The sequence below is a fragment of the Osmia bicornis genome, chromosome 14, assembly GCF_907164935.1.
Source record: "Osmia bicornis bicornis chromosome 14, iOsmBic2.1, whole genome shotgun sequence".
NCBI lineage: Eukaryota > Metazoa > Arthropoda > Insecta > Hymenoptera > Megachilidae > Osmia > Osmia bicornis.
Window position 1 is genome coordinate 5,222,585 of NC_060229.1, and position 25,781 is coordinate 5,248,365.

At 42.4% G+C, this 25,781-nt stretch overlaps 1 protein-coding gene across 3 annotated transcripts in view; it reads left to right on the forward strand.

The window, feature by feature from the left end:
- LOC114875904 (proline-rich protein 36-like) overlaps positions 1–25,781 on the forward strand; it is a 117,289-nt gene that overhangs the window by 55,608 nt on the left and 35,900 nt on the right. For all 3 annotated transcript variants that reach the window (XM_029186740.2, XM_029186737.2, XM_029186739.2), the window contains 4 exons: positions 9,198–9,433; positions 10,710–10,936; positions 11,612–11,913; positions 12,399–12,676. In XM_029186740.2, the coding sequence (XP_029042573.2) occupies positions 9,198–9,433; positions 10,710–10,936; positions 11,612–11,913; positions 12,399–12,676 (1,043 nt within the window). The remainder of the gene's footprint in view (positions 1–9,197; positions 9,434–10,709; positions 10,937–11,611; positions 11,914–12,398; positions 12,677–25,781) is intronic.

Genomic DNA, 25,781 nt, shown 5'->3' on the forward strand with positions numbered 1-25,781 from the left:
AACGTCTCGGCAATTGGAATATTTTTATTCCTCTTATATTACTTTCAGTAGAGTCGACGTAAATGAATGATTTCACGGCGGTACGAATATTAAATAGTTAAACAAACGGACGCGAGTGAGTTTTGCGGATGACTGTACGCCAGCAGGCTCGCAGTTAGCATTAGCCACGATGACGAAGAAGGCCAGGGACTCGGTGAGATGATAGCGAGCGCGTTTGCTGGCTGCTCGCATCGGTCACACCGCAGGTGACTCGTCGTGGTCCGACTTTGACCCTTGCTCGACCCGCGTACCTGACTTCCACTACTCCTGCAACGTCTCTTGTTCCCTCGAGGAACAGGACCAAGGAGGATTGTCGGTGCTAATCGTTTCTCGCGCTCCGAGCCATCTTGCTCTTTCTCAACCACAGTTGAATACCTTCTCTGACATCTAGAACACTTCCACTCTCTAACATTGCGATAAACGCGTCGAAGAGTAATGTGTCAAATCATGCGCGACGATAGAAAAATTTTACGCGACAATTTCTTCGAGTTTCACTTCGCGACAGGTGACAGTTTCTCTTCTCGTAAACTCGCCAAGTCGTCGTGAGTCGATACGTCAGGCAAGGGTGACAGTGATTCGAAGAGCTCAGGAGGTAGAAAGAGGGAAAGAGAAACGGTACCAGGACGTGTAAGATTCCGTCAGTACTGCGTGTGGAAACGTTCCAACGCGCGGTGTGTAGCGACGTGTGGGTGGTTTATTAACCTGTTTAGATGCATATCTAATCGGTTTTATCTTCGCACGATGCTAAACGGTTGTACGCGTCGGTCTAGCGATTTCCCGAGTGTCACCGTATGTTAAAGACGGAATTATGGCAGCCCGATCCGTTCGAGAGGTACAGTTTTTTTCTGCCCTTTAGAGAATGGTCTCCTTTGGCCGTGATAAATCGATTGCATAACACGATTCGCCGAGGAATATCGAACAGACGGAGAAACGAGCTACCGAGTCGTGGGAGTTGCTTGTTATTCTCGCCTGTCGTGTGATTTTTCTCGGTTCTTCAGACGCTGATCGTTTTTATCGCGATACCGGTAGACACGTAGATGTATAAAACATTTTCTGACACAAAATGGTGGAATTGTAGATGTAATGTGTATCAAATTTTGTTGCCAATTTAGGAAAATTAGAGATTCATATTCTGGTTATTACAATTCCATTTGCTATTTATGACGCAACTATTACTCTTTTTACAAGAATCTTTCTTATTATACAAATATCTACTCCTTTTTCTGCTTATGTAACAAACCAATAAGTAAGAAACTTGATTTATCGTTCCTTGTTATTGCGGAGAGGGTTATAAATAATTGACTTTACGAGATAACCGATCTATCTTTTATCGATATTTACTTTATCATATATTTTCCATTCCCTGAATTCTGTATTCTTTCCTCCGCGATCTCGGTAAGACAATACCCGAAGAAAGAGCCATTCTCTGCGCCAACTTCCTCCGTTCGTCCGGGTCCCGGTGACGCGAGGGTCACGCCCAGCGCTGACACCTACGTCCTTCCGTCGACCCCGAGGAAAGGATTACCCTCGTCATAAAGCACCTCGGACACCTACGTCCCGGCGGAACAAAGTTCACTCGCTGGCCAGGTACACAGCGGAAGAGGCACAGACGAATACGAAGAAGCCGAAGAAGGTGGCCGAGGTGGAATGACCCCGCGGATCGCATTGTAAGCGCGTACGAGGTCTCCTCCGCTCCTCTCGAGGGGAGGGTAACATATGCGTGATGGCCTGCGAAAGCTACGTCACGCAGGCACGCACCTTTCCTCTTCTTTCCTGCGCCCTCCCCCCGGCTGCCACCGTGTCGCCCGAAGTCCTCTGCTCTTTTCGCCTAAAGGTCACAGTACGTTGTCTACCACCGAGGAAACAAACGGTGAACAAAGTGCTTCTGTTCCTCGAGCCTTTGTGTCTGGTCCACCTGTGATGATAGAGGACAGGTGAAGCAGTTTTTCGAGTCTTCTCTTGGTTCAAGGCGGCATGGTGGTTCTTTAAGTATTATCAAAGAGGGTGGGGATTTCGGGATTGGAGTGTTTGGTTTAGAGAAAAGTCGAAGTCCTTTTTTAAGGGAGTTGGTTCTGTGGTAGGTGAAATGTGTTTGAAGGGATATAAAAAGGTAGAGGGAGAGGGATGTTGAGGAATACACAGCACATGATAAAATTGATTAATTTAACCCTTTAGCTAATAAGGGTGATTATTAAAAGAGTTGGGTTTAAACAAAGGAAAATAAAGAGCTGTAGTTATGTACATTCTAAAAAAACAAATGAAAACATTTTCTTACGTTGTTAAAATAAATGACAGAATAATTAATTTCTCGAATTATACTTCTAAATGAATTGTATGATTCGTAATGCATTTTTTCGGCTATCGTTTTACTGTAATATATGTATCAGTAGTTTATTTGTAATGTAAAAAATTCTGCCCAGGAAACAGACAATTACATGGAAATTACACTAAAAGGAATAAAAAGATCTTTCCTACAAAAAATTCAAATCATTACCTTTGACATGTGTGAAATACTGCTCGCTGGTTAATGAGATTGGAAAAAAATGAAGGAATAAAACAGGCATCTTTTAATAAAAACACAATAAAAAATATTCTACATTAGAATATTCCATTTTACCAAAAATATTGCGTAATGCAATGCTTTAATTTGTCATCATTTCAATTTTTCAATTATTTTTCAAGTTCTTATTATCGATCAATGATAATTAACACGACGCTGAACGTGTTAACATAATTGTTCCTTATTTTTCTATGAATGCATATCCACGGTAATGTGTTAAACAAATTGCAAGCGAAGGTTCATTTATTCTCATGAAAAACAGCTACTTTCATTGTAATTGATTCATTTTCTGCTGGCGTAATTAACCTGACTATAGAGAATACGTGCAATGATATCAACAGTAGCAGAAAAAACAAGTTATGAAGTTTGAGAAAAAACGAATCATTGTATAATGATACTCCTACGAACTATTAATATAATGTTTATTCAAATTCAATACTAGTTTGCATATTATGAGGCTAATTATTGAAAGTGTATGATTATTAAGTCGTCGTTGCTCGCCATAAAGAGTATCAGATATTTAAAATAAACACGTTTCTAACGCAGATACATTCAATCACTTTTTACAATTAATTGAGATATGTTGCAAAAAAGTTGCATAGAAATTATTTCATCATTTGTATATAATTATCTGTATTTCCTTATGTAAAGCACGATGCTAATGTGATTGTAATTATAGAGCTGCCAGGAATGATGTACAGGCTTGTCAATTTAGAAATCATTTGTAAATTTTATGTGCCCTGTAATATGGAACAATCTTCTTTAAATATAAACCAGGAATCATAGGTGAATAAACTTGACACTTGGCAGAAAAATTCTTCGCATCAAATTGCTGATGCTCGCTTCGAACTCAAACGGTTAATTAATCAGAATCGTCATAAATTCTCTCGTTTTCCACTCATTTTCTCTTCTTGCAAGTCACGAGACAATCCATTGTGCACCAGACCTTCCATTTGAAACAGCTGATTGTACCATTCTCCAGAGGACCAAGGTTACACCTCCACCAGAGGAATGACGTGGTTTTATTGTACGATCTAACGTTAGCATTTGATCGACTCGTATATTTGCTGATTAGTCGAATTACTCGATGAAAATGCTGGCGTAAACGATTTTGGTTAATTAGTGATGTTGCAAACCGAGCATTCCTTGGTGGTGTCCATTTTATTTTACGTAATGAACAGGTGATATATTGTTAGAAAACGTGGATAAGGCAAAATTTGCGTTTGGCTCGCATTTCTGTTTCAAAACAAAGATCGACTCGAGCATGAGCCATCGGCGTCGATATGTATACAAAACACGGGTGCTGGGACGAGTCAGTATAGCGAGCGACGTCACACGGATAACATCAGAAGGAGGAATTCACGTATCAAACTAAATCATTTCCTTTTCATTTATTTATTACAAATAAACAAATATCAAAGATTCTTAATTTTAACGTGGCGGTTAATTAATTCTGCCGAGCACCCTAGTGGCGCCCCTGTTTCATATACTTACTACACTGCACGGTAACCTAATAAAACAGCTATCAGATGGCATGGATTCACGTGTACACTGAAAATGCAACGTCATCTAAGCTGTGTCAATTGCCAGACAATCTTCCGAAAGAATTTATAGGCGTCATCTGCAGCTAGCGGGTTGTGCTCGGGGCCTCGCAAACGAGACGATATTCGAGCATTCCTGGACGCTGGTAATTTAACCTTTTTTGCTCATCGCGAACCTCATCGCGACGATATTTCACGCGACGGGATCTCGTTCTGCATAGTAGCGTCGCGACGTTCTCTCCCTCGGGATGCCCGTTCGCGTGCCTTCACCTACTTAACAGGAGTACCGATTCGCCTTGGCTGTAAGCTTTCTACGTTCACTCTCGTTACCGTGTGTATAATTTTGCTCGTTTATTGATTCTTATGGTTAGCGAACGGTGCGATACGGAGCTGAAAGTACAGAAATATTTCAAAGTATTTTTCTTCCTAAAAATTTTTTTCAAAATCGTTGATCTTCGAACTTGCCCTGTACTTTAAGTCGATTGCACGCGAGTCTTATATTTATACCTGAACACACACGACGATCATCGGGCGTACAGGAATGATGCACGCACCCGCATAGGAACGCGTGACAGACGCACGGATACAAATGCACCGGCTACTGCATTATGCATTAGTCATGATTACAAAGTAAGTGGCGTTCTCGTGGCGCGTCTATAGTAATAACGGCGTATCTGCGGTGCTTATGATTTTCCACTTGAAACGGGCATAACCCGCTTTAATGGCGCGGCCGGCCCTCCTGCTCGCGCATAACTCACGCCGGTAAGTTATGTGTAAGTTAACACCGCGGAGCTGACGCCGCTGATCGTGTTAACGCTGTGACACTAATCTCTTTCCTCCTTCCTACGTTCCCGCTTCTTTTCACCCTGCCCGTGTACCGGCCTTTAAAGGTCGTTACGCTCGCAATTATTATCCTTGGTTTAGCTATGCCTGCTGATATTCGCCCTGGACAATTCCACATTAATCCCCTTTGCATACCCAGCTGGAACGACATTCTATACCAAACATGGTCCTTCAGGAACCACTTTGGAATTTTTTTCTATGTTAGTCATCATCAATTCCTCCCTCTATTTCTTCATTTCTTCCCCGATACAAGGGAGCAGTTAAACTCCTGCGTTCAGAAAATAATTTTGCTGCACGCAGCAAAGCCGCCTTTATCGTTCATTAAGTAGCATGCTAACCCCGGATGCGGATATGTACGAGGAAGGTGCGTGCACGCGTGCAAACACTTCTTCCCTGGCGATCCGCTGGGTTTTCAAGCGGCCAACCTTGCCGAGGCCGTAAGTGGAGGAAACGGTGACTTCCGCTCTCGCGTATTAACCTTTGGCGGGGTTTACGCTTTTGTAAGCGAGGGGAGAAAAAGGCGTCAGATTCGTCTCTGACCCAGAAATCTATCATACCGAAATTTGGACTGCATGCCGGGCGACCGCTAGCGAGAACACTTATCCCCGATCATCTCGCCACCTAGCGGTCCCTGAGACTAAACCCTCTCCCCTCCATTAAACGCCTACACTTTAAAGCGATAAACTTCGTTCCACTGTATTCGTTATGTAAATTGATCTTATCGTTCCTAAATGAAAATCAGAGAAATCTCTGCGAGAGGAAAATGTATGAATGTATTGCGTAACGGAAGTGCACGGGGGAAGATGTCGAATGCAAATGCGAATTGGGTGCGGTCAGAGCGAATAATATATGCACAAACCGTGTCTAATAACTTTTAATCCGTATCTTTAGACCGATCTTAATCGTACTATGCCAGCAGAGATAATATAGATTTTCCATAATTCGATTATTCCATGAGCTATGAAAATTACCGTAACATTGGAAATCTGTGCTGAGTTTCATGCTTAATTTGATCGTGCATAGATATAGTCGCGTTGTTTGCTATTAAGAAATCATGCCACTGTTTGGCTCGTAGCATAAGTTGCAAGAAATAGCCTCGACTTTTTATTCGTTTCACGGCAAATTGAATACGTCGGTGGTTACTCCGAATCCTGTTAAGACTGAATATATTCTACAACCTACGCGTTTCGATTTTTTCATTGCAAAATTCAGCGGGCTTCGCGAAAGCGGGTTAATTTAATTTGTTGAAATTGATAACGAGTATCTTATGTAGATCCATGCTAGAACGTTTCATAAATTCCTTATTTTACTGGAACTCTCGAATTATTAGTGATACCGAATTAAACACCCACGTGTGTAGCTCTTTTTTAAAAAATCAAATTATGAATAATTTACAGAAAATATAACGGTTAGTGCAATGATATCATCGCGGAAAAGGATTCTGAAATGACGATTGATCATCCTCTTTTGACTGTCACTTTTTCGCCATCCTTTTCTCTCAAGTATCCTTAACAGAGACCTCGAGGTAAACGTTCGCCAGTAATTCGTCGAAAAATGTTCTCGAGGCTGGAATAATTAACTTAGACTGAAAGGTAAGCTGCCATCTTTATTCCTGTCGCGAACCGCTCTATTCTTGACCTCGAGGGTCAGTTCGTTTTAACAGCAGTCTCGCAAAATAATTTATGCTCAGCACCCATCTGGGGAGTTCCGGGTGTTCTGTGCTTTTCTTCCTGCATTTCCACCGCGAACATGATAATCACTGCTTAACCATCGAATTAATCATCTCCTTTTGAGAATCGGAAATACTTCCTACAATTATTTCAATACATTGAAAAATTTAGAGGTTGCCAGATACACGAACAAAGCGAAGGAGTCTTCTATTTTCTCCTGGAAACAATGCACGTTCTTGGTGCGAAATATCGTAACGACGTGTTAATACTCGCTAAGAATAGCGTGTCGTCGCACCTTGAAGTTCAACTGTGAGACTTCACCCGTTTCAAATCGCGTTAGTCAGTTTTCCTTCGAGTTGTGTGCTCGTGGGACTTAACATTCATAAATCCGTCGGTTAACCTGAAAATCACGCGCGTACAAGTGACACCGTAAACACATAAAACCATTCGACTGATTGTATTGAACAGCGTATTATTTTCGCGGAAACTATTCCCGGTACACAGTCGAAGGCAAACGTTGCAAGACAACCTGGCGAGGATTTAGAAGCAATTCACAGGGCTGACTAGTTTCCGTCGACTTCGTCGGCAAACGATTTTCCACCGGTACGCAAATAACCCCAGCAACGCGAGGAACGATCCGCAAACAATAGTCAGGTGCATCGGCAGTTCCGGAATTCGAGTTATGATATTTGTCGTACGTGACTTAGCCGCGCTACCGCGTGCACGTAAAAGTTGCGGTCCATGCGTATCCTCTAATGGGCACGTGAGGGAATGCGATGGAAACGGTTAGATAGAGTTTTACGAGCTTTCCTTACGACTACTGTAAATCAAATGTCGATTTGAGCCGCGATAGAAAGTTTTAATTAAGGATACTCGCGTTTAACTTTGCACTCGTGCTTTTCGTTAATTAGGAACACGAATGATTAATTTTTTTCGAAATCAATTTTCCTTCGTGGCCTTGAACTTTTAGAAAAATAGAGCTGTTTAGGAGAGTAGATTTCTCCTTAAATAGCAGCACCTAATAGAATTTTTATGGGGAACCGTAAATATTGCGCTCAAAAACGATGAAGTCATTGGATAATGGCTGTCATAGGAGTGGCTTTTACGATCAATTTTCTTATCCTTTTTTTATTCAACGCGTTATGATTCTGCTAATTTCAGGATACCAGATCCCCTTTCGTGGAAGTTGTAAAATCAGATTAATGTATATTTTCACGCCCGGGTCTATAGAATCAGGGTCTGTCGTAAATTTCGACCAGTCATTTAACACTGTTCGATTCTATTTTAGAAATAAAAAAAATATGATGAACTAGAAAGTTATGCGAGTCAAAGGTAGAGGGAGGTGGCTTTCTCTCGACGATGGTGAACGAGTGTTTTCTTCAATATCTTCACCGTATCTCTCCTTCTTCCCCGCTCCCTAAACGTTCACCCTGTTGGCACGTTAACTAAATAAATTCAGCCAAGAATGGCCTCGGAGCTACCACGAACGCACGTGTGCATCGATGGTGAAATCAAGGCAATATCCACGATCTCGGATCGCATGCAACGATCTCAAGCCGCAGTCGATCGTATCGTCCAACAAATTCGGCCATGTGCACGAGTTACAACCGCCATAAAATTCCGACCATTTAACGATGGCAAGAATTTATTGGGTACTCCTGGTGGCTAATGTGGCCACTGACCTCTGTCTTCTACCCTCTGCCATCTTTCTCATTCTCTCTTTTACTCCTCTGTCTCTAACGACGAGCATCTGACTCATTAAGGGTGAAATTTTTAATTGAACTGCAATTAACATTTGTATAATAAATTGTAGGAATAAATTAGAAATTCCTTGATTTGCCTAATTAAATATACTCGTATTAGGTTTCAAAAAATAAATGGCAAAATTTATTGAAAATAAAAATCCAGCCTCATAAAATTTATAACAGTATTCGAGGAGTGAAGACTTTTCGTGTTGGTTAGTTTAAAGTGTTTCAAGTTGTAAATGTCCTATTACACATGGAAGGCTGTGCGTATCCGAAAAGCTGTTACAAGTCTCTGATCAAGCACCGCGATAATAACGCAGGGACAGGTTCATTTATTAGGCGTAAATTTCGTGTGTGTGGCTAGCGCCGCTTTCAGCCACCGTGTAATCGCTTATCCCTCTTAAACGTATTTCATCGAAATTCCTGGTGTCGAAAGACACCGTTTACACGGGGCCGACGTTAAGGAAGCTTTACGACGCGGCTACCGCCTCGTTACGAAACCGCTGTTAGAGTTGCCTGGTTTGCCAGTTGAAAATGTATTATACAGAGTCGAGCCGTGGATTTATCGAGCAAACGATGCGCCAAAATACGAGCGGATTACCAGCTAAGCCGCGGGAAACGCGCCTTAAAGGGCAGCTCGCGTTTACTTGAAAACGAAACGATACCAGAGAAACGTTTTATAGATTATCTAATAGATTACGCTGCAACCTAGCTTCCCAGAAATAATTATCCGTTTCTATGTGTGTATCTCTGTATCGTTGAAATTTATAATAACCGTGGTAATTTTCTGTTGGTACAGGTGAGGTATCAGGTGAAAACGTGTCCGCTAGTTCTGGACCACGTGGCGGCGATCGTGGAGAAGCGACTGAATTAGGCACACACACGGAAAACAACGACGGGGCCACCCTGGCCGCGAATACAGCGGTCGACGCGAGGGGCGGAAGCCCTCAGGGTGCCCACCTTTCCGGTGCGGCGACCCCTAGGCCGCCGAGGGGTAGAAGGCGGCAGAATCAGAATGGTCTCGATACTACTCAAGTGAGTTAAATGAAAATAATTTTAACGTATCCGCCGTTTGATATGCAACAATCTAACAGAAATATCTATCCATCTAATTCTTCATCGTGCTCGTTGCTGCTACTCCATAGAGATCTTTGTAGTCACGTCGAGAGATACGTGGTAGCCGAGCATGATTTTCACGTGTCATTGGACGTACATTCTTTCCGAACGATGACCATCGATATATCCCAACCATCTGACCGTTTGCTTTTTTTCTGGCCCCCGCTGCCACGTTTACAGAAGCGTCCACCGGTCGTACGGATGTCAGCAGCGGAATGACAGTGCGGCTTTACTTGACAGCGATGTCATAGTACACCGGTCGGGACGGCTTTGAACGGGACTCGTGTCCACGTGTACTCGCTACCACTTCAATCGACTAGCTTTTCTTCTTCAAACACTCCGAAATTTTTAGGAAATTCGTTGAAAGGCAAATAGAGTCTTTATTTCTTCAGATCGAAATTCAAGTTAAATAATTTAACCCCTTCGCCTATGATTTTTTCGATAGTTGTGTCAGTAGGAGCTAAATATTTATTGCTTCGATTTTAAAACAAATGTCACGATCATTGACTGAGCAAATTATAATTAGAATTAAACTCGAAATTTCACGAGTATGACACGATATTATAGGGCAAGGGTTCAATACGTGAATCATTGTATAATTTCCTCAATTTGAAATATTTCAAAAGTGTCCATGTCTGAGCGCATGTTTTGTCGGTGAAAAATATTGAAAGGGTTTAAAAGGAAATCCATTATGCCGAGGAGTAATTGATCAGGCGCTAAGGTCCCCATCGACGCCTTTCTTTCGCAAGAAACTGACGGGCCAAGTGGACGAGAGCCGTTCGAAACGTGTACACGTTGGGATCGTGTCTACGTTGACCAGAGTCGGCCCCTTGTCAGGAAGAGGTGTCTCGAGGCGAGAAAGAGATTTACGTGGCCTCTTGGTGAGGCTGCTCGGTCTCTCCTCAGGGACCCTATTCTACGCCAATCGAGTCTCGTTCTTCTTGGTGTCACGTCGCGACCGTTCTCGAAGAGGAGTCAACTCTTACGCCACGCGTTGCCTTCATTACCATATCTCGGATGCAATCTGTTCCCGGGAATTAATGCTCGTAGATATTTCCTGCTTGCTCCTTCTCTTCCACCCCGAGATGGATCTCGGTTACCATTTCGATGACCGTGACCACGAGGGTGCTTGTTGGTTTAATCTCTCGGTATTATAAAACATGAAAATATCGAGTATTTGATCTTTCTATTTCAGGTTAAAACTGAACGACTCACTCCGGATAATAATTCGACCTCGTCGAGGAGCGTAACGCCCTCGTCGTCTAGCCACCCAGGAACGCCGCCAAATGCTACCCCTTTGGGTGGACCCGAGGGCCCACCACCACCCCATCACCTCAAACACATGGAGCAGATGATGGGACGAAATTACAGCGATTTCATGAGAAGCCTCGCTGCCAAGTACAATAACGCAAATCCTAATGAGTAAGTACTAGTCTCTCTTCGAATCAAAAATGATTTTTCTGCAATTCAATCGTGCGATGCATAAGAAATCGTATGTAATCTGTGAAAGAGCAGAGGACCTTGATGGTCTTGACGCTTGCCTTGACATTCTTACTGCGATCACTAGTGTTCCTCGTGCATCTGTGGGAATATTGAAAACGCGTACGAAGCTTCTAGCGAGCGTGTAACCAAGGGAAAATATTGATCGTCTCGTAACATGTCTCGAAATATTGATGCCGCTTGGCGAACAAGAGGTGGCCGGCTGTCGCGGTCGCGCAATATTGTCACATGAAACCGGTCGTCGTTTTGCAAGTGCCTTAGGCTTTCAACCGTGTAGCTTCCGGCACACGGCTCGGTTGGGTTCGAGCAGAAGGGTACACTTGGTTGGATCAGTCAAGTACCGAGCATAGATCCGCGTGACGAGGACGCTGGAAGCGCATGGCGGTGCTTGCGATCCATGGCATTTCGAGGAGAAAGTGCCTTGCTCGTCGTTCCAATTCGCTGAATAAATATGCCCGTGTCCTTCCACGCACAAGCAGGATGTGCGCTGGCACTTGCTGCGGGGAAAAAGAACTTCGATGGCTCTCAAGATAAACGGAACGTATTTTTTAAAAATCTTAATTATGTTTCATAAAAAATTTCATTTCTATTTTACAGCTACTTCAGTTCACCTAGAAACGGATATCCTCCGGGTTTAGATCCAAGGTTTCCCGCGTTCAAAACTGCCGCGACACCTTTCGTCGGTTTGATGGCACCCTTGGGTGCGCCTCAACCACCTACCGTACCCACCACCTCACCCCTTTCCAATAAGGATCCGAAGGAGCAAAAGCAGGACAGCCTGTTCGGTAATCCCGTGTTCCCGCCTATGTTGGATATGTCGTCGACGCAGGCATTGTTGCACATGGTGAGGACTGCGAATGCAGCGCAGAATGCAGCAGAGTTGGAAACGTACCTTAAAGGTAACTTTTGTGCAATTTTCTTAGGCCACTCTAGAGTAAGAAAAAATAAGCATATTTTGGAAATTTTTTGTTAAATGATGGAATAAATCCAAATTCTATAAGCATGCCTTCATTTTACAACTAATAAACTTTAAAAATTAATTTTAGTATATTGATTCCTCCGCTTATTTTATGTAGGGCTAAACGGCAGAACCAGCTGCTCCTGCAATTCTTAACTTAGGATAAAAAATTAAAATATTTTCGATTTTAAATATATCAAAACAGCTATCGAACTACGTAGGAGTTTTTTGATATATTGATTTTTGCAAAAAGAATTTTTTTTTGAATATACTGTTAAATTTTCGAATCGATTGGTGATGATCTGTTTGATTTATGAGCCCGCCCAATTTGAAAAATGCCCCTTAATTTGTATTTCAGAGATCTACATTTCTTTACAGACGAATAAATAATAATTTAATAACATGATAACGTCTTTTGTTGTCCAGGCGCGAACAAAAGAGATCCTGGAGTGACGAGTCCCCTGGATCTCTCGAGTCCAGGAGGATTCGCACCGCGTAAGAGGCAGAGGACGGAAACCAGGAGAGCGGGAAGCGTTTCACCGAAACCAAAACCAACCCCTCGACCCACTACGCCACCCCCAGTGAGATGTCCGTCCCTCTGTGGTCACATGCCCTGTGGCGACGGACAGGCGGTGAATCGGTGGACCATCGAGGACGTCGTCAACTACGTGTCGTCGATCGACATCTGCGCCGAATACGCACAGGTAAGTGAAAATATTTTCTCCTGTTCACCCTTTCGAAATTATTTCCAATTATAATCAAAACCAACAATCTAATTTCATTCGAAGCAAAAATTAATTGCATCGAACTCTCTCTAAACGGTCTGAAACCTAACAAATACAAAGTATACTTATTAAAAAAAAAAAAAATAAAGAAACGCGAAGAAAGAACAGCGTTGCGTCACGAATTCAAAGCCAAAACGAATGACCGTAGCTATCGGGCAGAGCAAATAAGTTTCAGCGTGCCAGTTTTAATTGCTTTTGAAAGTCGTTCGCGTAACGAGGCGTATCGAGATTCGTCGGGTAATATCTTTAGAACTGTTCAGCCTGTTCTCGACTTCCATGTAGCCGGTGAGGCAACTAGAAGAGGTCTAGGAAGCTTCGAATGACCTGACATCAGTCAATCCAGACAGTCTGGCATCAGCGCGGAGACGGTTAGAAGAGTTCTATAATGACCCCTCGAAGCTAGAATCGACCCTCCATCCCTCTCGATCCTCGTGTCCACACTTTCTCTTCCCCTCTCCGTTCTTCCCGTTCGTCGTTCGGTAACTCGGTCTCTTTTCTAACCGCGGGCGAAATTCCTTCGCGAACGTGAAGTTATTCGTAATCGCTCTGCCTCGACGCGTTTTTCATCGTCTTTTCGATGAACGATTCTTCGGAAAGGGAAAAGTTGTCTCTTCTCGAAATACGACTAGTTACCCAGACACGTTCTATCCTTCGCGTCGAGAGATAATTAGCAATAGTGATAATTAGAAAAAAGTGTTTCAATTTCCATATTACAAATTAACAGTGATACCGAGTTATAAATTCGAGTCAACCCTAAATTGGCTATCTTTTATATTCTCGAGATCATTAAGGTTCTGTTCCTTCTTTCACCGTTTAATTGGAGTAATCGTTATGGTAATAAATAAGCTGGTTCAATTATTAATTTCCCGGTTAGCTTTTTACGAGTTGCATTTGCCCGCACGAGTGATCCGTTCACTCTATACCCCTCCCGCTTCATCATCGTCAGAGACACGATAAATTGTTTTATAATTAGAGCTTGAAACGGAGGCCGTAATTATGAGCCCGATAGCGATCCAGGTAAATTAATTTCAGGCAATTAAATGTTGCCAATTACTTACCGTGCCAACGTGGATGTACTCTTTATTTCCTTCAACGTTCACCGATGTCACGAGTTTCTAAGTTTCTTCAATTTCTTTGCCATTTTTTCTTTCTTTCTTTCTCCTTCTGGCCGAAGTTATTATCCTGTCACATTGGTCATTCACGGTTGTCAGACAACACAAGGATTCTGAATCTTTCCGACGCGATCACTGCTCGTCCTTAGCACAAAAGATACTCGTTTCTCCGGCGATCGTTTTCTCTTTGGCATTCTCGTTTCTTCGAGGACAAACGGATTATGCAAATGTCCGTATCATTCGCGACTGTTTTGTTTCAACGGAACCTTCTGCATTATCGCGAAACCGTTCGACTAAAAATTTTTATCAAATTATACAAATTGGATGGAGCCTGAATTAGACGTGTTCCATCATTTTTATTTTCATTCAAATTCCAAAATAAATCTCCTCGAGGCTCGAGCTCTATTTTCATTAAAAACAAGAGCATCCTCGACATCATCTTCGTAGAATTGAAAACACCAACGCACCGAACGAAGGATCCTCGAGCAGAGACTGTTTATCTATTCCCGTGGCGCCCGTTCCGATAACACGTCCGATACCGAGAAGAACAAGAAACCACTCTGAACACCTTCGTGACGTTCTGAAAACACCTTTCGGGCCATTTCGAAGCGTAACGTGGTTCCTCGAGGACTGTCAGACCCGATTATATCCAGGCTATCGTTCGGTCCTCGTTTGCGATCCTCCAGACGTCAGCCTGTCAGGGTCGTAAATTTTTGCGGGGGCACCTTCCTAGTCATGCATATTCATGAACCCTCGAACCGGGGTATTTCGATATAAACCACGACGATGACGAGGAGCGAAACGCGAATACCTGTCTTTAAAAACGAATCACGATCTCGTGGAATTTTAAAAGAAAGTCAAAGTTTGCAAAATACTTCAACTTTCATAGGTGCGACAGATTCGCATAGCATTCGCGAAGAGAATAATCTCTTCCAGGAACGATTTTCACGAATACTGAATCAAGCCGGCTTATCCAGCCGCGGAATCTGAAACTGAACGTGATCGATCGTGCCCGTTGGAAAAGCGTTTGCTTTCGTTAAGTGCTCTCCCGAGGAACTCAAAGTTCAGCGTTGATCTAAGACACAGAGGCGTACTGGGTCTCGTGACGAATAGTAGATAGGAGAAGCACGAGTATACGATTTACAGGATTGTACAGGTTCGTAAATAGCCGAGCCGCGTCGCTGCATCGCCAGATTATCTTATAAAGGATACCGCGAGCTGATCAACGGTGAGAGCGATCCTTCGGTAGATCCCGTGGAATTATAGCATCGATCCTTATCTGGATCGAGAATAGCGGCACGATACGTACGCTCACTTTCCTTCGGTACGAACGGCGAGAAAATGTAAAATAATTGCCCCGATGACCGCGTGGCTAATTATCACGGCGCATTTGGCAGCCTCGATTTACCCTCTTAATAAATCACCGCTCGTGATATCAATGATATCTTTAATAATTAGGAATTTAGTACGTCTGACTATGTATGGCTTTTTCCACTGCCACAGCCATCGTATTATTTTTTTTTATTCGTTAATAAACGGGATTAACCCTTTGGTATAAAATTTTAACAGAAATAATTAAAAACCTTCGTGCATATAAGATACATGGTACTTACAGCATTCAGAAATAAATTATTTAATTTCGAAGATATCAAAGTGACAAAAGAAATGAAATACAAAAACGAAAGCGACTATCGTGCAATTTATTTTAACAAGAACCTCGTATGTTTTGGAACGAAGGTAAGAAGGGTTCCGAGTGTCCACATTCGAGTATTCACGCTAATGTCTTTCGTGTATGCGTTCACGACACTTGGTCCCAAGTCGTTAGAAAGTCATGAATGTGAATCGAATCGGTTCGTACGTCTTCCTTGATGTGGCACACAAGAAGATATCGTGTCTTCACGTCCCACGCATGCTCTTCATGCAAACTCCTCCATCGTTCTTGCTCGCGTTTTATCGGCCTCGTGCTCGACGGCCATTCCGCGTCTTTATCGGGCTTTGTTCCTGATCGAATGGGCGAACTGCCAGGATTCTTTTAACAACGGACAGAATGAACCTCGAATGGCTTTCGTTAATATCAATTGTCTGGGTACTTGCGACTTTTAATTCAACTTTTACAGATTTTAGGTGAATCGAATATTTTTTAAATTATTTTCCATTAGAAAAGTGTTTAATTTTGAGGATAGGAATAATTAAGGAAGCAGAATTAGATTTTATTAGTAAATATATTTCTTTATTTCTTAACTTTTACAGATTCTAAGTGAATCGAATATTTTTAAAACTATTTTCTATTAGAAAAGTGTTAGGAATAGAAATAACTAAGGAGATAGAATTAGAATTTATTAGAAAACATATTCCTTTATTTCTCAACTTCTACAGATTCCAGGTGAATCGAATATTTTTAAAATTATTTTCTATGAGGAAAGTGTTTAATTTTGGACATAGGAATAATTAAGGAGGCAGAATTAGAATTTATTAGAAAACATATTCCTTTATTTCTCAACTTCTACAGATTCCAGGTGAATCGAATATTTTTAAAATTATTTTCTATGAGGAAAGTGTTTAATTTTGGGAGTAGGAATAATTAAGATGAGAGAATTCGAGTTAATTACAAAATATATTCCTCTATTTCTAAAATTAACACAAGTTCTCTCAACAGCATCTATGATTCTACATTTTTTTGTTCTGACAAGTTTTTCACCCTTAAAAATAATGAATCCTTTATAAAAGTGAAAAGGCGACGGTCTCGCAGGCTTACGCAGATCTATTTAAAGACTCGATCGCGGTAGAAAGCATCATCCTCCGCGTATCGCCCAACATGCAAATCATTCATCACCGATTCCGCTCCAAAAATGTCGAACCGTCAGGCACATCTGCGTCGATGGCGTGCAATTACCGACGAGTCGTGTTACGACCGCTAGCCTTATCCCTCGTAAATCGTACGATCGATGTGCAACGAGGATTTCTGGCTTCGATTTCTTTGCACGAAGCGTTAGGCGGTTCGAATCTGGAACGATTCTGACGCGTCGAGGATCGACGGATCATTCGACACGCTTCTCGATCGAAGCCGAACCTCCATGAATATTATCGCCTATTAATGATTAATTGACCGATGTTGAACAGCTGTTTACGTGCTCGAAGCTTTGCACACACGTTGGTTCTGCTTCGTGAACGAGAGGTCGAGACGGGTCGTATCACGCTCCGCACCGAATCGTTAGAAAGTCTGCTCTGAATACCTCTAACGATCTGTCTTTCCTTTTTCCTTCGTGATTCTACCTGTCGATTATCATATTTTTCTCTTCTTCTGCCTATTAACGAAAGATATCGAATTAAGATTTGTTTAGAATAAAAGTGCTAATTAAAATTACTCAATAAGATTTTCAACAATTTCTGCGCAGGATGCTTAATTAAAATGTTTGAAAATTCCCTTACAGTTCTTATAATACCAAAAAGTGTTACAATGGATATCCTGTATGTTCCAAAGGACAAGTTCCTCCATCCGATAAGTTTCTATGCACCTCGTTCGTTCTGGAGAAAAATCCTCGTTGTCCATTCGTTCGATAAAGGATAGCCAGTTTCTTATCAAAATTCAAGGCAGTCGTGTACCGATAGAAACGGTTATTCGATCGTTTGCGAAACGTACGACTCTATCCGTACGATAAGCTCGACAGGATTCGCTATGGTTGATGCAAATCACGGCTAGAAAGTCGCGTTCAGTTGAAAGATTTTCATGGAATCCCCGCGATTTCAGGATCGGTTTAATGGTTCGCCACGTGTCTAGATGATCGTCGGAAAGCTAATTAACCGAACGAGCCACGTGCGCGCTTTCTCTTGAACGATGCGTGCGTGTAATTACACCGACACTTGGCTTAGCCGTGATGTGTAGCACTCGTACCTATTCGAATAATACTTCTCAATTAGTACCATTATATAAATAACATATTCACGTAACGAATCATTGAATCGTTACAAAGAAGAAAAATTGAACGTATGCGGTGTGAAATGAATTTATTAAAGCTAACCCTTAATTACCATTAATAATTGATTAGAGAAGATTTTCTTAAAGAAGAAAAATTGAACGTATGCAGTGTGAAATGAATTTATTAAATCTAACCCTTAATTACCCTTAATCATTTATTAAAGCTACATTTATTAACGTTAACCCTTGTACACCAGTAAAGTTTTTCTAATTAATAATTTTAGTATCCTGTGAATCGAGAGGCCCGGAATAATTAAATAACTAAAAATATGTCGTACGCGTATCAGCGAGATTACAAACGACGCGACGCGGATGCACGACGACCGCGCGGCGTACGTGTTAATGAGTTCAATTAAAAAGTTTATTTATTTTCTGTCGTTGAGAACGGGTCGAGCGAACATCGTGTTTCTGTTCCGCTTTACACAGGAACATGTATACGTAAACAGGTAGTCTAGAGTGAAATTCATACAGAGGCACGTAGGTAGATGTATGTAAGGCGATATGTACGTTGCTCGAGCCAGACCGTTTTTCTTCGACTGACAGATCGCTACCGTTCGTTTAGAAACGTGTTACCGCGATAAAAGCGTGGATACAGCTTTCAGTAGCGTTCGTGTTCTGTCATTTCCAGATGAAAATGTCTCTTGATATGTTAATTGAACGTAGGTGTAATTAGGGGGTACATTAACCGAGGGTTACTTTATACCGGCTCATTACGATAATGAAAGGAACGTTTCTTGGATTGGACATCAAGGTGTCACAGGTATCGAACGGACGAAGGTGATAACGCGTTTGAAACAGCCAATTTTTCACTTGACGTTGTTGAAAACCCGTTTGCCAGATACCAGGGACAGGTGATAATGAATGGTATTCGGTGGTGAGGGGATACTTAGCCACTCTCCGGTACTTGATCATGAATTTTTCAGACGTTTGTCAGGTGAGAGAGTTCACTGATGCTAGCCTTGTTAATAGGTATAGTTAACTCGTTGCAATAACGAGCTGGAATTATAACTCATTAACCTTAGCCTTTAAAGAGTAATTAACTGTTCGCTGCAATAGAATTTCGTTTGACAATTAAGGAGAACACGTTCCCAAAAATTCATTTAAATTTTTATAATTTGCTGCAAAAATATTTGAAATTATATTGAAAGGCTTTGATACAGCTAGTAAGTATCCTGGTGCTAATTAATCGTTCGCTACAACAGAATTTGGTTAGATAATTAGAGAATTTCCAAAAATTCATTTAACTTTTAATAATTTTCTACAAAATGATTTGAAATTATATTGGAAGGCTTTGATACAGCTACAAAGTATCCTGCAGGTAATTAACTGGTTGCTACAATAGAATTTAGTTAGATAATTAGATAATTTCCAAAAATTCATTTAAATTTCTGTAATTTGCAACAAAATGATTTGAAATTATATTGGAAGGCTTTGATACAGCTACTAAATACCTTGCAATTAGGTAATTAATCGTTCGCTACAATAGAATTTAGTTAGATAATTAGATAATTTCCAAAAATTCATTTAAATTTCTGTAATTTGCAACAAAAGTATTTGAAATTATGTTAGAAGGCTTTGATACAGTTACAAAGTATCCATCTGGCAATTAACAGAAAAACAAACCATCAGTTTGCGTCGGATGGTTTCAATTACCGTCCACCCGTCTCGAAAGCACGTATCCGCGTTTTCGTGCCGGTTTCCCTGTTCTTCGACGATCGATATGATCCAGTCCCGAGCCATCACTCACGTTTCCTACGTGGCGGTTCAATAAGCCCTCGACTTAAACGTCGGGTTACCACATATTCCCGACTAGTTAAGGCTTAAGCCGCTATCCTACGGCCTGGTCGGCAAGAAAACAAGGCGAAGAAGAAAGAGGTAGAAACGTAGACCGGGTGAAAAGAGGGGTAGACGAGGGAAGAGAAAGAGCAGGGTCGTGACACGTACGTGTATACGAGGCACACGCGCGTTCGCCATATCGACAGCCGGTTGCTGGAGCCGAGGCGCAATCAACGTCTTATTGGTTCCACTGGCTGTCTTTGCCTATAATTCTCGTTGCCCTTCTTCGGCTAACACCGGTGAGCACTTCTTCCGGCTACCGTCGATCCATCGGTTCCTCGTTACCGCCGATCCTACGCGGTGTCAAATTTGAAAAGGATTCTATAAACTATAACCCGTGAAAATACTAATATTCCGTCTCGAATCTTTCCAAGTTACACTTCGACAACTGTCTTTATTTCGTCGACAACTGTAAGAAAAACCAGTTCAGAAGGCAGCATACCGATCGATCATCTGAGAAATGTACGGCGAATCTGATAACAGGGCTATGCTTTTCAATGAGTCCTAGTAAAAGGAGAAAAATACAAGGCCGAGGATAGGGGACGGTGTAATTCAGTTTGTTGTACCTTAATGATGTATTAGCGCGATGAATCTGATAGGAAGTGATGAATCGTTTCTACGAAGTTCATTGAAGCTTTGGAACGGTCCTCGATCACTCATTCAACGAAGGAAAAATTTCGTGGGAGGATCGTTTTAAACGAGATAATAATTTCACGGATGATCTATTAATGAAATAATTATCGAACGAATTGCTTCATTTTGTGTACAGATTTTCAGTAATCGAAGGTCTGGCTGTCCGAACGGTATCGGACAATTTATCGAGCGATTTCTATCCAGCTCGATGGAACATAACTAATTATAGCTTGTTATAGGTCAATGCTTAATTACACCGCGGGCGAGATTCCACCTCCGCTCTTTCGAGTCTTATCGACCTCTCGATCTTTAGACACGGCAACAGGTTCTACCGCGGACTGGTTCGATTTTACCATAACTTCTGAACCGAATATCCACGAAGCCTGTTAACCTTTTCCATGGTAGTGTCACGAATCGTGCCGGTGAATTCACTGGTTCTCCTACTTAGGTGTCGGTAGATCTGTCGTTCCGTTAAGTCCCGCTGTAATTACGTTTCTGCGATCGGTGTTACGTTCAGCTAGACAAACGATAAATAGAAAGCGGCTTCTGTTCCGGTAAACGAACGTAAACGAACGATTAATCGATTAAACACTTTGTTAGGTAATTTTCAATTAATTGCTGCGTGAAAATTTCGCTATTTCTATCAAAATATCAAGAATTATTATTATTCGTTCTCCAAGGTTTTCCAAGTTTTCAGTAGAAAAATATCTTTTCCCTTATCGGGGAAATAAACATGTGCAGACCCACGACTCGATAATATTGCACGACACGTGTTTAGAGAACAATCCCCGGTTGGAGTTTGCAGTAGGAAGTAAGTGCATCGCGGTATCAGCATTAAACTAGTGCACCATTGTAGAAACATGTGCATAAAACAGTGGCTCCATCCTTAAAAGGAACGTCCTTGCATTGCACGGTAGCGCACAGATGCACGCTCTTGCTTTCATGAAATTCTTCGTTGCGGTTCTCTACCCTAAACATCTTCCAGTCCCATCTTTCCCGCAGTAGTTGCCGTTGTTGGTGCATGCCACAGATTAAGTTACTGCCGATGCTTACTTGAAACAGCAGCAGAGATATCTGTATCTCCTTTTAGATGCAACTCGAATTGCTTAGATCTTCCACCCTTTTCCTTTTCAACTTGCAAATATTCGGCATTAAAGATTACTTGAAAGAATCACCTTTTTCCTGATTGATAAAACGAGAAACTCTGTTGCTTTTCAACGATAGAAATCTTAGATTTTATTAAAACGAAAATAATTTACATAGTTTTCTAATTTGATCCAAGTATACTTTAACAGGAAGTGTATGAAAGTATATCAGAAGGGTGTGTCCTTGAATTACAGACACCGTAGTCCGATCTCAATTTCACGTGATACTCGTTCATGTTAGAGACGTCTCTGGTTTCCTCCTGTGGCACGCGATAGACACACCTGTACCTATTTTCTTTCAAATACATTCCTCGCCTCGTTCTACGACTATCTTGTTATCATTTAAGGATGATTACGAAACGCGGTAAAACCTCGTTCGTCGGATGATTGCGCGATGATGAGGCCTGAAATCACGGAACTACATGGTTGTTTTAGACGTTTCTTGATCCCTTCTGCTTTTCAATCTGTTGAACGATATTTCTGCGAGCCTACTCTCTTCGAGTTACAAGCCTGATGAATGACCGGTTCTCGTGTTCGTTCTTTTCCCTTTAGTCTACTTAAAGACGATCATCCCTGGGCTCTTTCGTGGGTGACAGATCTGGGTTGCCAGTTACGTCATCCTCCTTTTTCTTTGTTTCTGTGTTATATTTCCTTTCGACGATTATGCTGGTTCGCGAAAGGATTCAAATTAGAATGGATGCATTTGTAATATTTTAGAAGGATTAGATTCTCAAGAAACCATAATACTTTGACAATTTAATAATTTGCTGAAGGTTTTTGGTAAGAAATTATCCCATTAACGACGACACCTCGTAACACCGATACCCATGACAGAAGAAATCAATTTACCTCGTAAAACCTGCTTCCGTTCGAAGCTGGTTTTGCTTACATTATCCAACGAACTCTGTATTCATTAATAACGGGTTAGGTGTTCGAGCACGACACGAAAGTCCAGCATAGTTTGTTCAAAGATCGACCCCCATCATCGTGGTACAGAGAAAACGTGCGTTGCCTGCGGGGGCGTCACTTGCGCCAGTCATTTTCATCTCACCGTTCCAGTTGACGAAGATCTACGTCGATCATCGGTGAAGGAAGCAGAGCTGTCCGTTGATCCCTCGCAAACCGTTTTCGCCTTTCTCCTTGTTACACTTGCAACACGATCATTAGCCATCGTTCTTAAACGGCACCGAGCTTCTTCTTACAATTAGGCTCCGCTTTAATTGCCTTCCAACGAGCGTGTCCGAGTTTCGATGGCTATTCAATTTAATTTCGTTAATCATTCTGCAATCAAGTTAATTACTTCACGGCAGTAGTCTCTTCTTCTTAAAGTAAAATAATATACCGCAGGGAAGTTGCATTCTATTTCCATATCCTTAGTCTCCAAGAAAGGGTGCAGGTAAGGTAAAGATGAGGATCGTCGGGGTCGATTAGCCGGGACACCCCGAACACGTAGATCGGCACGAAGGTACACGCGTTCCGGTCGCATCGGGACGTGTCTCTCTTCTCTTCGTTCATCAAGCGCTACCTGTACCGGCTCTCGTTGCGTTTTACTCGTTGTCCAAGTTGGAGCGGAGATAGGCGAGCTGCATCGAGACAGCGCGTACCGACACGCTCCTCTCCTTTACGTGAACGGCTAACGATGCCCATTAGAGCACGAGGACTTCGAGTCTCCCTGACTAATCGCAATGCACACGACTCCATAGCTCATGCAGATCGGCTATTCGTCTTGCGGTATCCTCCAGTTTGTCAGCCGAATCGATTCGATAAAGATACCAGCTGTCTATGACGTCCGACTTTAAAGCGAAGCTGAAACGTGCCTTCGGAAAGGGATCCACCGGCGGGCAGAGGATACGACAGGGACGAGCGACGTGCAGCTACGCGGCTGGGCCGATCAGGTAAAGGGGGGCAAACACGGGGGGGTACCCGGAGACCCTTTAAAGGTAGCGGCTGTTCGTTTACCGCATTTCCAACGCGTCACCGCACGCTACCGCCGGGGATCGATGGGTTTTAACGAGACGATGATGGAAACGAGATCCTCTCGAGAAAGCTTCTCCGGGTTTACCCTCCTTTCTTCTTTAATGCTTCGGCCTTTTTGCTCGTCGCGCGGGAACCAAAGGGACTACGGGCCCGTCCGATCGTCGCGAGTAACAGTCCGACTTCTTCCACATGGGATTCTGGACACTTTTGATGGACAGTGAAGAAGGATACATGGAAGTGAATAGATGGTGAATTGGAAGCTCGGGGATCTTCGTTTCGAGATAAGATTGGACGAAGTTGCAGATGCATCTTTGTGTCCGTTCGTTTGATGTACGAGTTGCTAATTTGTTTCGTAGATCGATGTAAAGTTTTGATAAAGTTCGAACGGGAGGTGAATGAATTTGAAAGTAGTGTTAGGAATTTGAAGACTCATTGATTCTTTTGTAGGAGAGGGGAGAAAAAGGCGTTTCACATACCACAATTCGGAACTTCTATAGCGACCGCTAGCGAGAACACTGACACCCATCATCTCGCCGCCACCTAGCGGTCCCCGGTCCGAACTAAGGTATCCGGGGAGACGAAACTCCCCCTCCACTAAACGCCTACACTTTATTGGAATTTAATGGCTACACCTTGCGAACAGTTCTATTCTTGATTCTGCACGATCGGTAAGATTCCGTCGGATGTTGTGGCACGATGTCGGAAAAACATTGCTCTCGTCTTCATCCGATTCGTTCTCGTACATCTATGTTTCTCTTTCTCCGGTCCGTGTCCTCTTTCCTCAGTCTCGCGAACGGACTTCTCGTTACATAGCCGGAGGAAGAGAAGTGGGTCGTGGCACGGGCGCGGTAGCCAGTCACGGCTAAGGTGAATCTAGGTGGGGTACACACGATCCCATTCCTTCCAGCAGGGTAATGATAATTAATCCAACAGGGACCGCTCCTTTCAGCCGGACCTCGATGGTCAACGTCGCAGGCGGCTGAGGTCAGCCACGAGACTCTTTTCTTCTTCCTGTTTCACGTCCACCGGGCCTACTGGCTTCTTCTTTTTCTTCCCATTAACCAATTAATAACGTCACCTACTATGGCGTTACCGTTCCGGTTCTCCTCCCTGTCTTGACCCTGGTGAACGGTACCTGCAGAGAGACTCGGGTTCGAAGAACCCTACCGTTCGGTCCGGCTAGGTGATTATAAACCCTGCGGGACACGGTCACCGGTAATGCAATTTCACCAGGATCCACTTGGTCCGGCTGTTTAATGAGCGGAGTTGGTCGTTTAATTTGAGAAACCGTTGTTTACCATCGGCCGAGGTTGCTTCCTCGGGATTTATCATCTATCGTTGTTTCAAAAATGTTCCAGATTTATTTTCAATTATTTTTCTAAAAATACGTATAAAAATTATCTTACCTCCACTTTATCCTAGCTTTATTAGATTGAACGATTCAAAGAATAGCCAAGGCGAGTATTTCGCAGAGAAGATCCATCTGATTAGTTGGCTGCTTGAATGCAAACAAGATAGCCTTCTCTTGCCTTTGTAAGGGGATGCATTTCTTCTTGTTCCAACCAGTTTTAGCAAGTAAGACGCTGCCGAGATAAGTATCTTGTCATCGCGTAAATGTGCCTCGTTCTATTCTCAGGTGCCTCACAATTACTCGCTTCCTTAACCATTGTCGTAAATTTCGAAAATAATCTATCGCTCGAAACGTTATTAGATCGGATCAAACGTAACATTTTATCTGTCTCCATCAGTTTGAGGTTTCATTCGTCGCGGTTCGGTAAAGGATAAAGTTGCAGCCAGCATGCAATTATAAAGGCAGAAGTGAATTTTTGTCTGAAACGCAGAACGGAAACAATAGATCCTTTCAGGTCGGCTAGAACTGACGCAACAGTTTTATTAGCTCCGACTCACCTTTTGAACTTCCAACGTTACGAACAGCAGGATGTTGCAATTAAACGAAATTCCTTGCTGTTACTATTTTTCAATAAACTCTCTAACCAGAGTTTTCACGACTCTCAGTCGAAGGTGTATTACCTTGATACGGAGAATTTCATCAAGATCGTGACGTTCGTTTCGCGTTCTTTCGCTCGGTTTATCTTTCATCATCCGAATGCATCGATTGCATAAATGCTCTCGCTGCAGCACGAACGCGACAAACGAAGCTCGCGTGATTAGTTCACCGATTAATTCTGACGAACGCGTTTCAATGAAGTCATTACACTGTGGGATCGAATTAGTCTGGAGAACTAATGTCTAGATTGTATTATAATTATGTGAAATTTGTTTGAATACCGATCTCCATCTTTCACGAGTGTTCCTTCTCGAGTAAGATTGCATCCATCACGTTT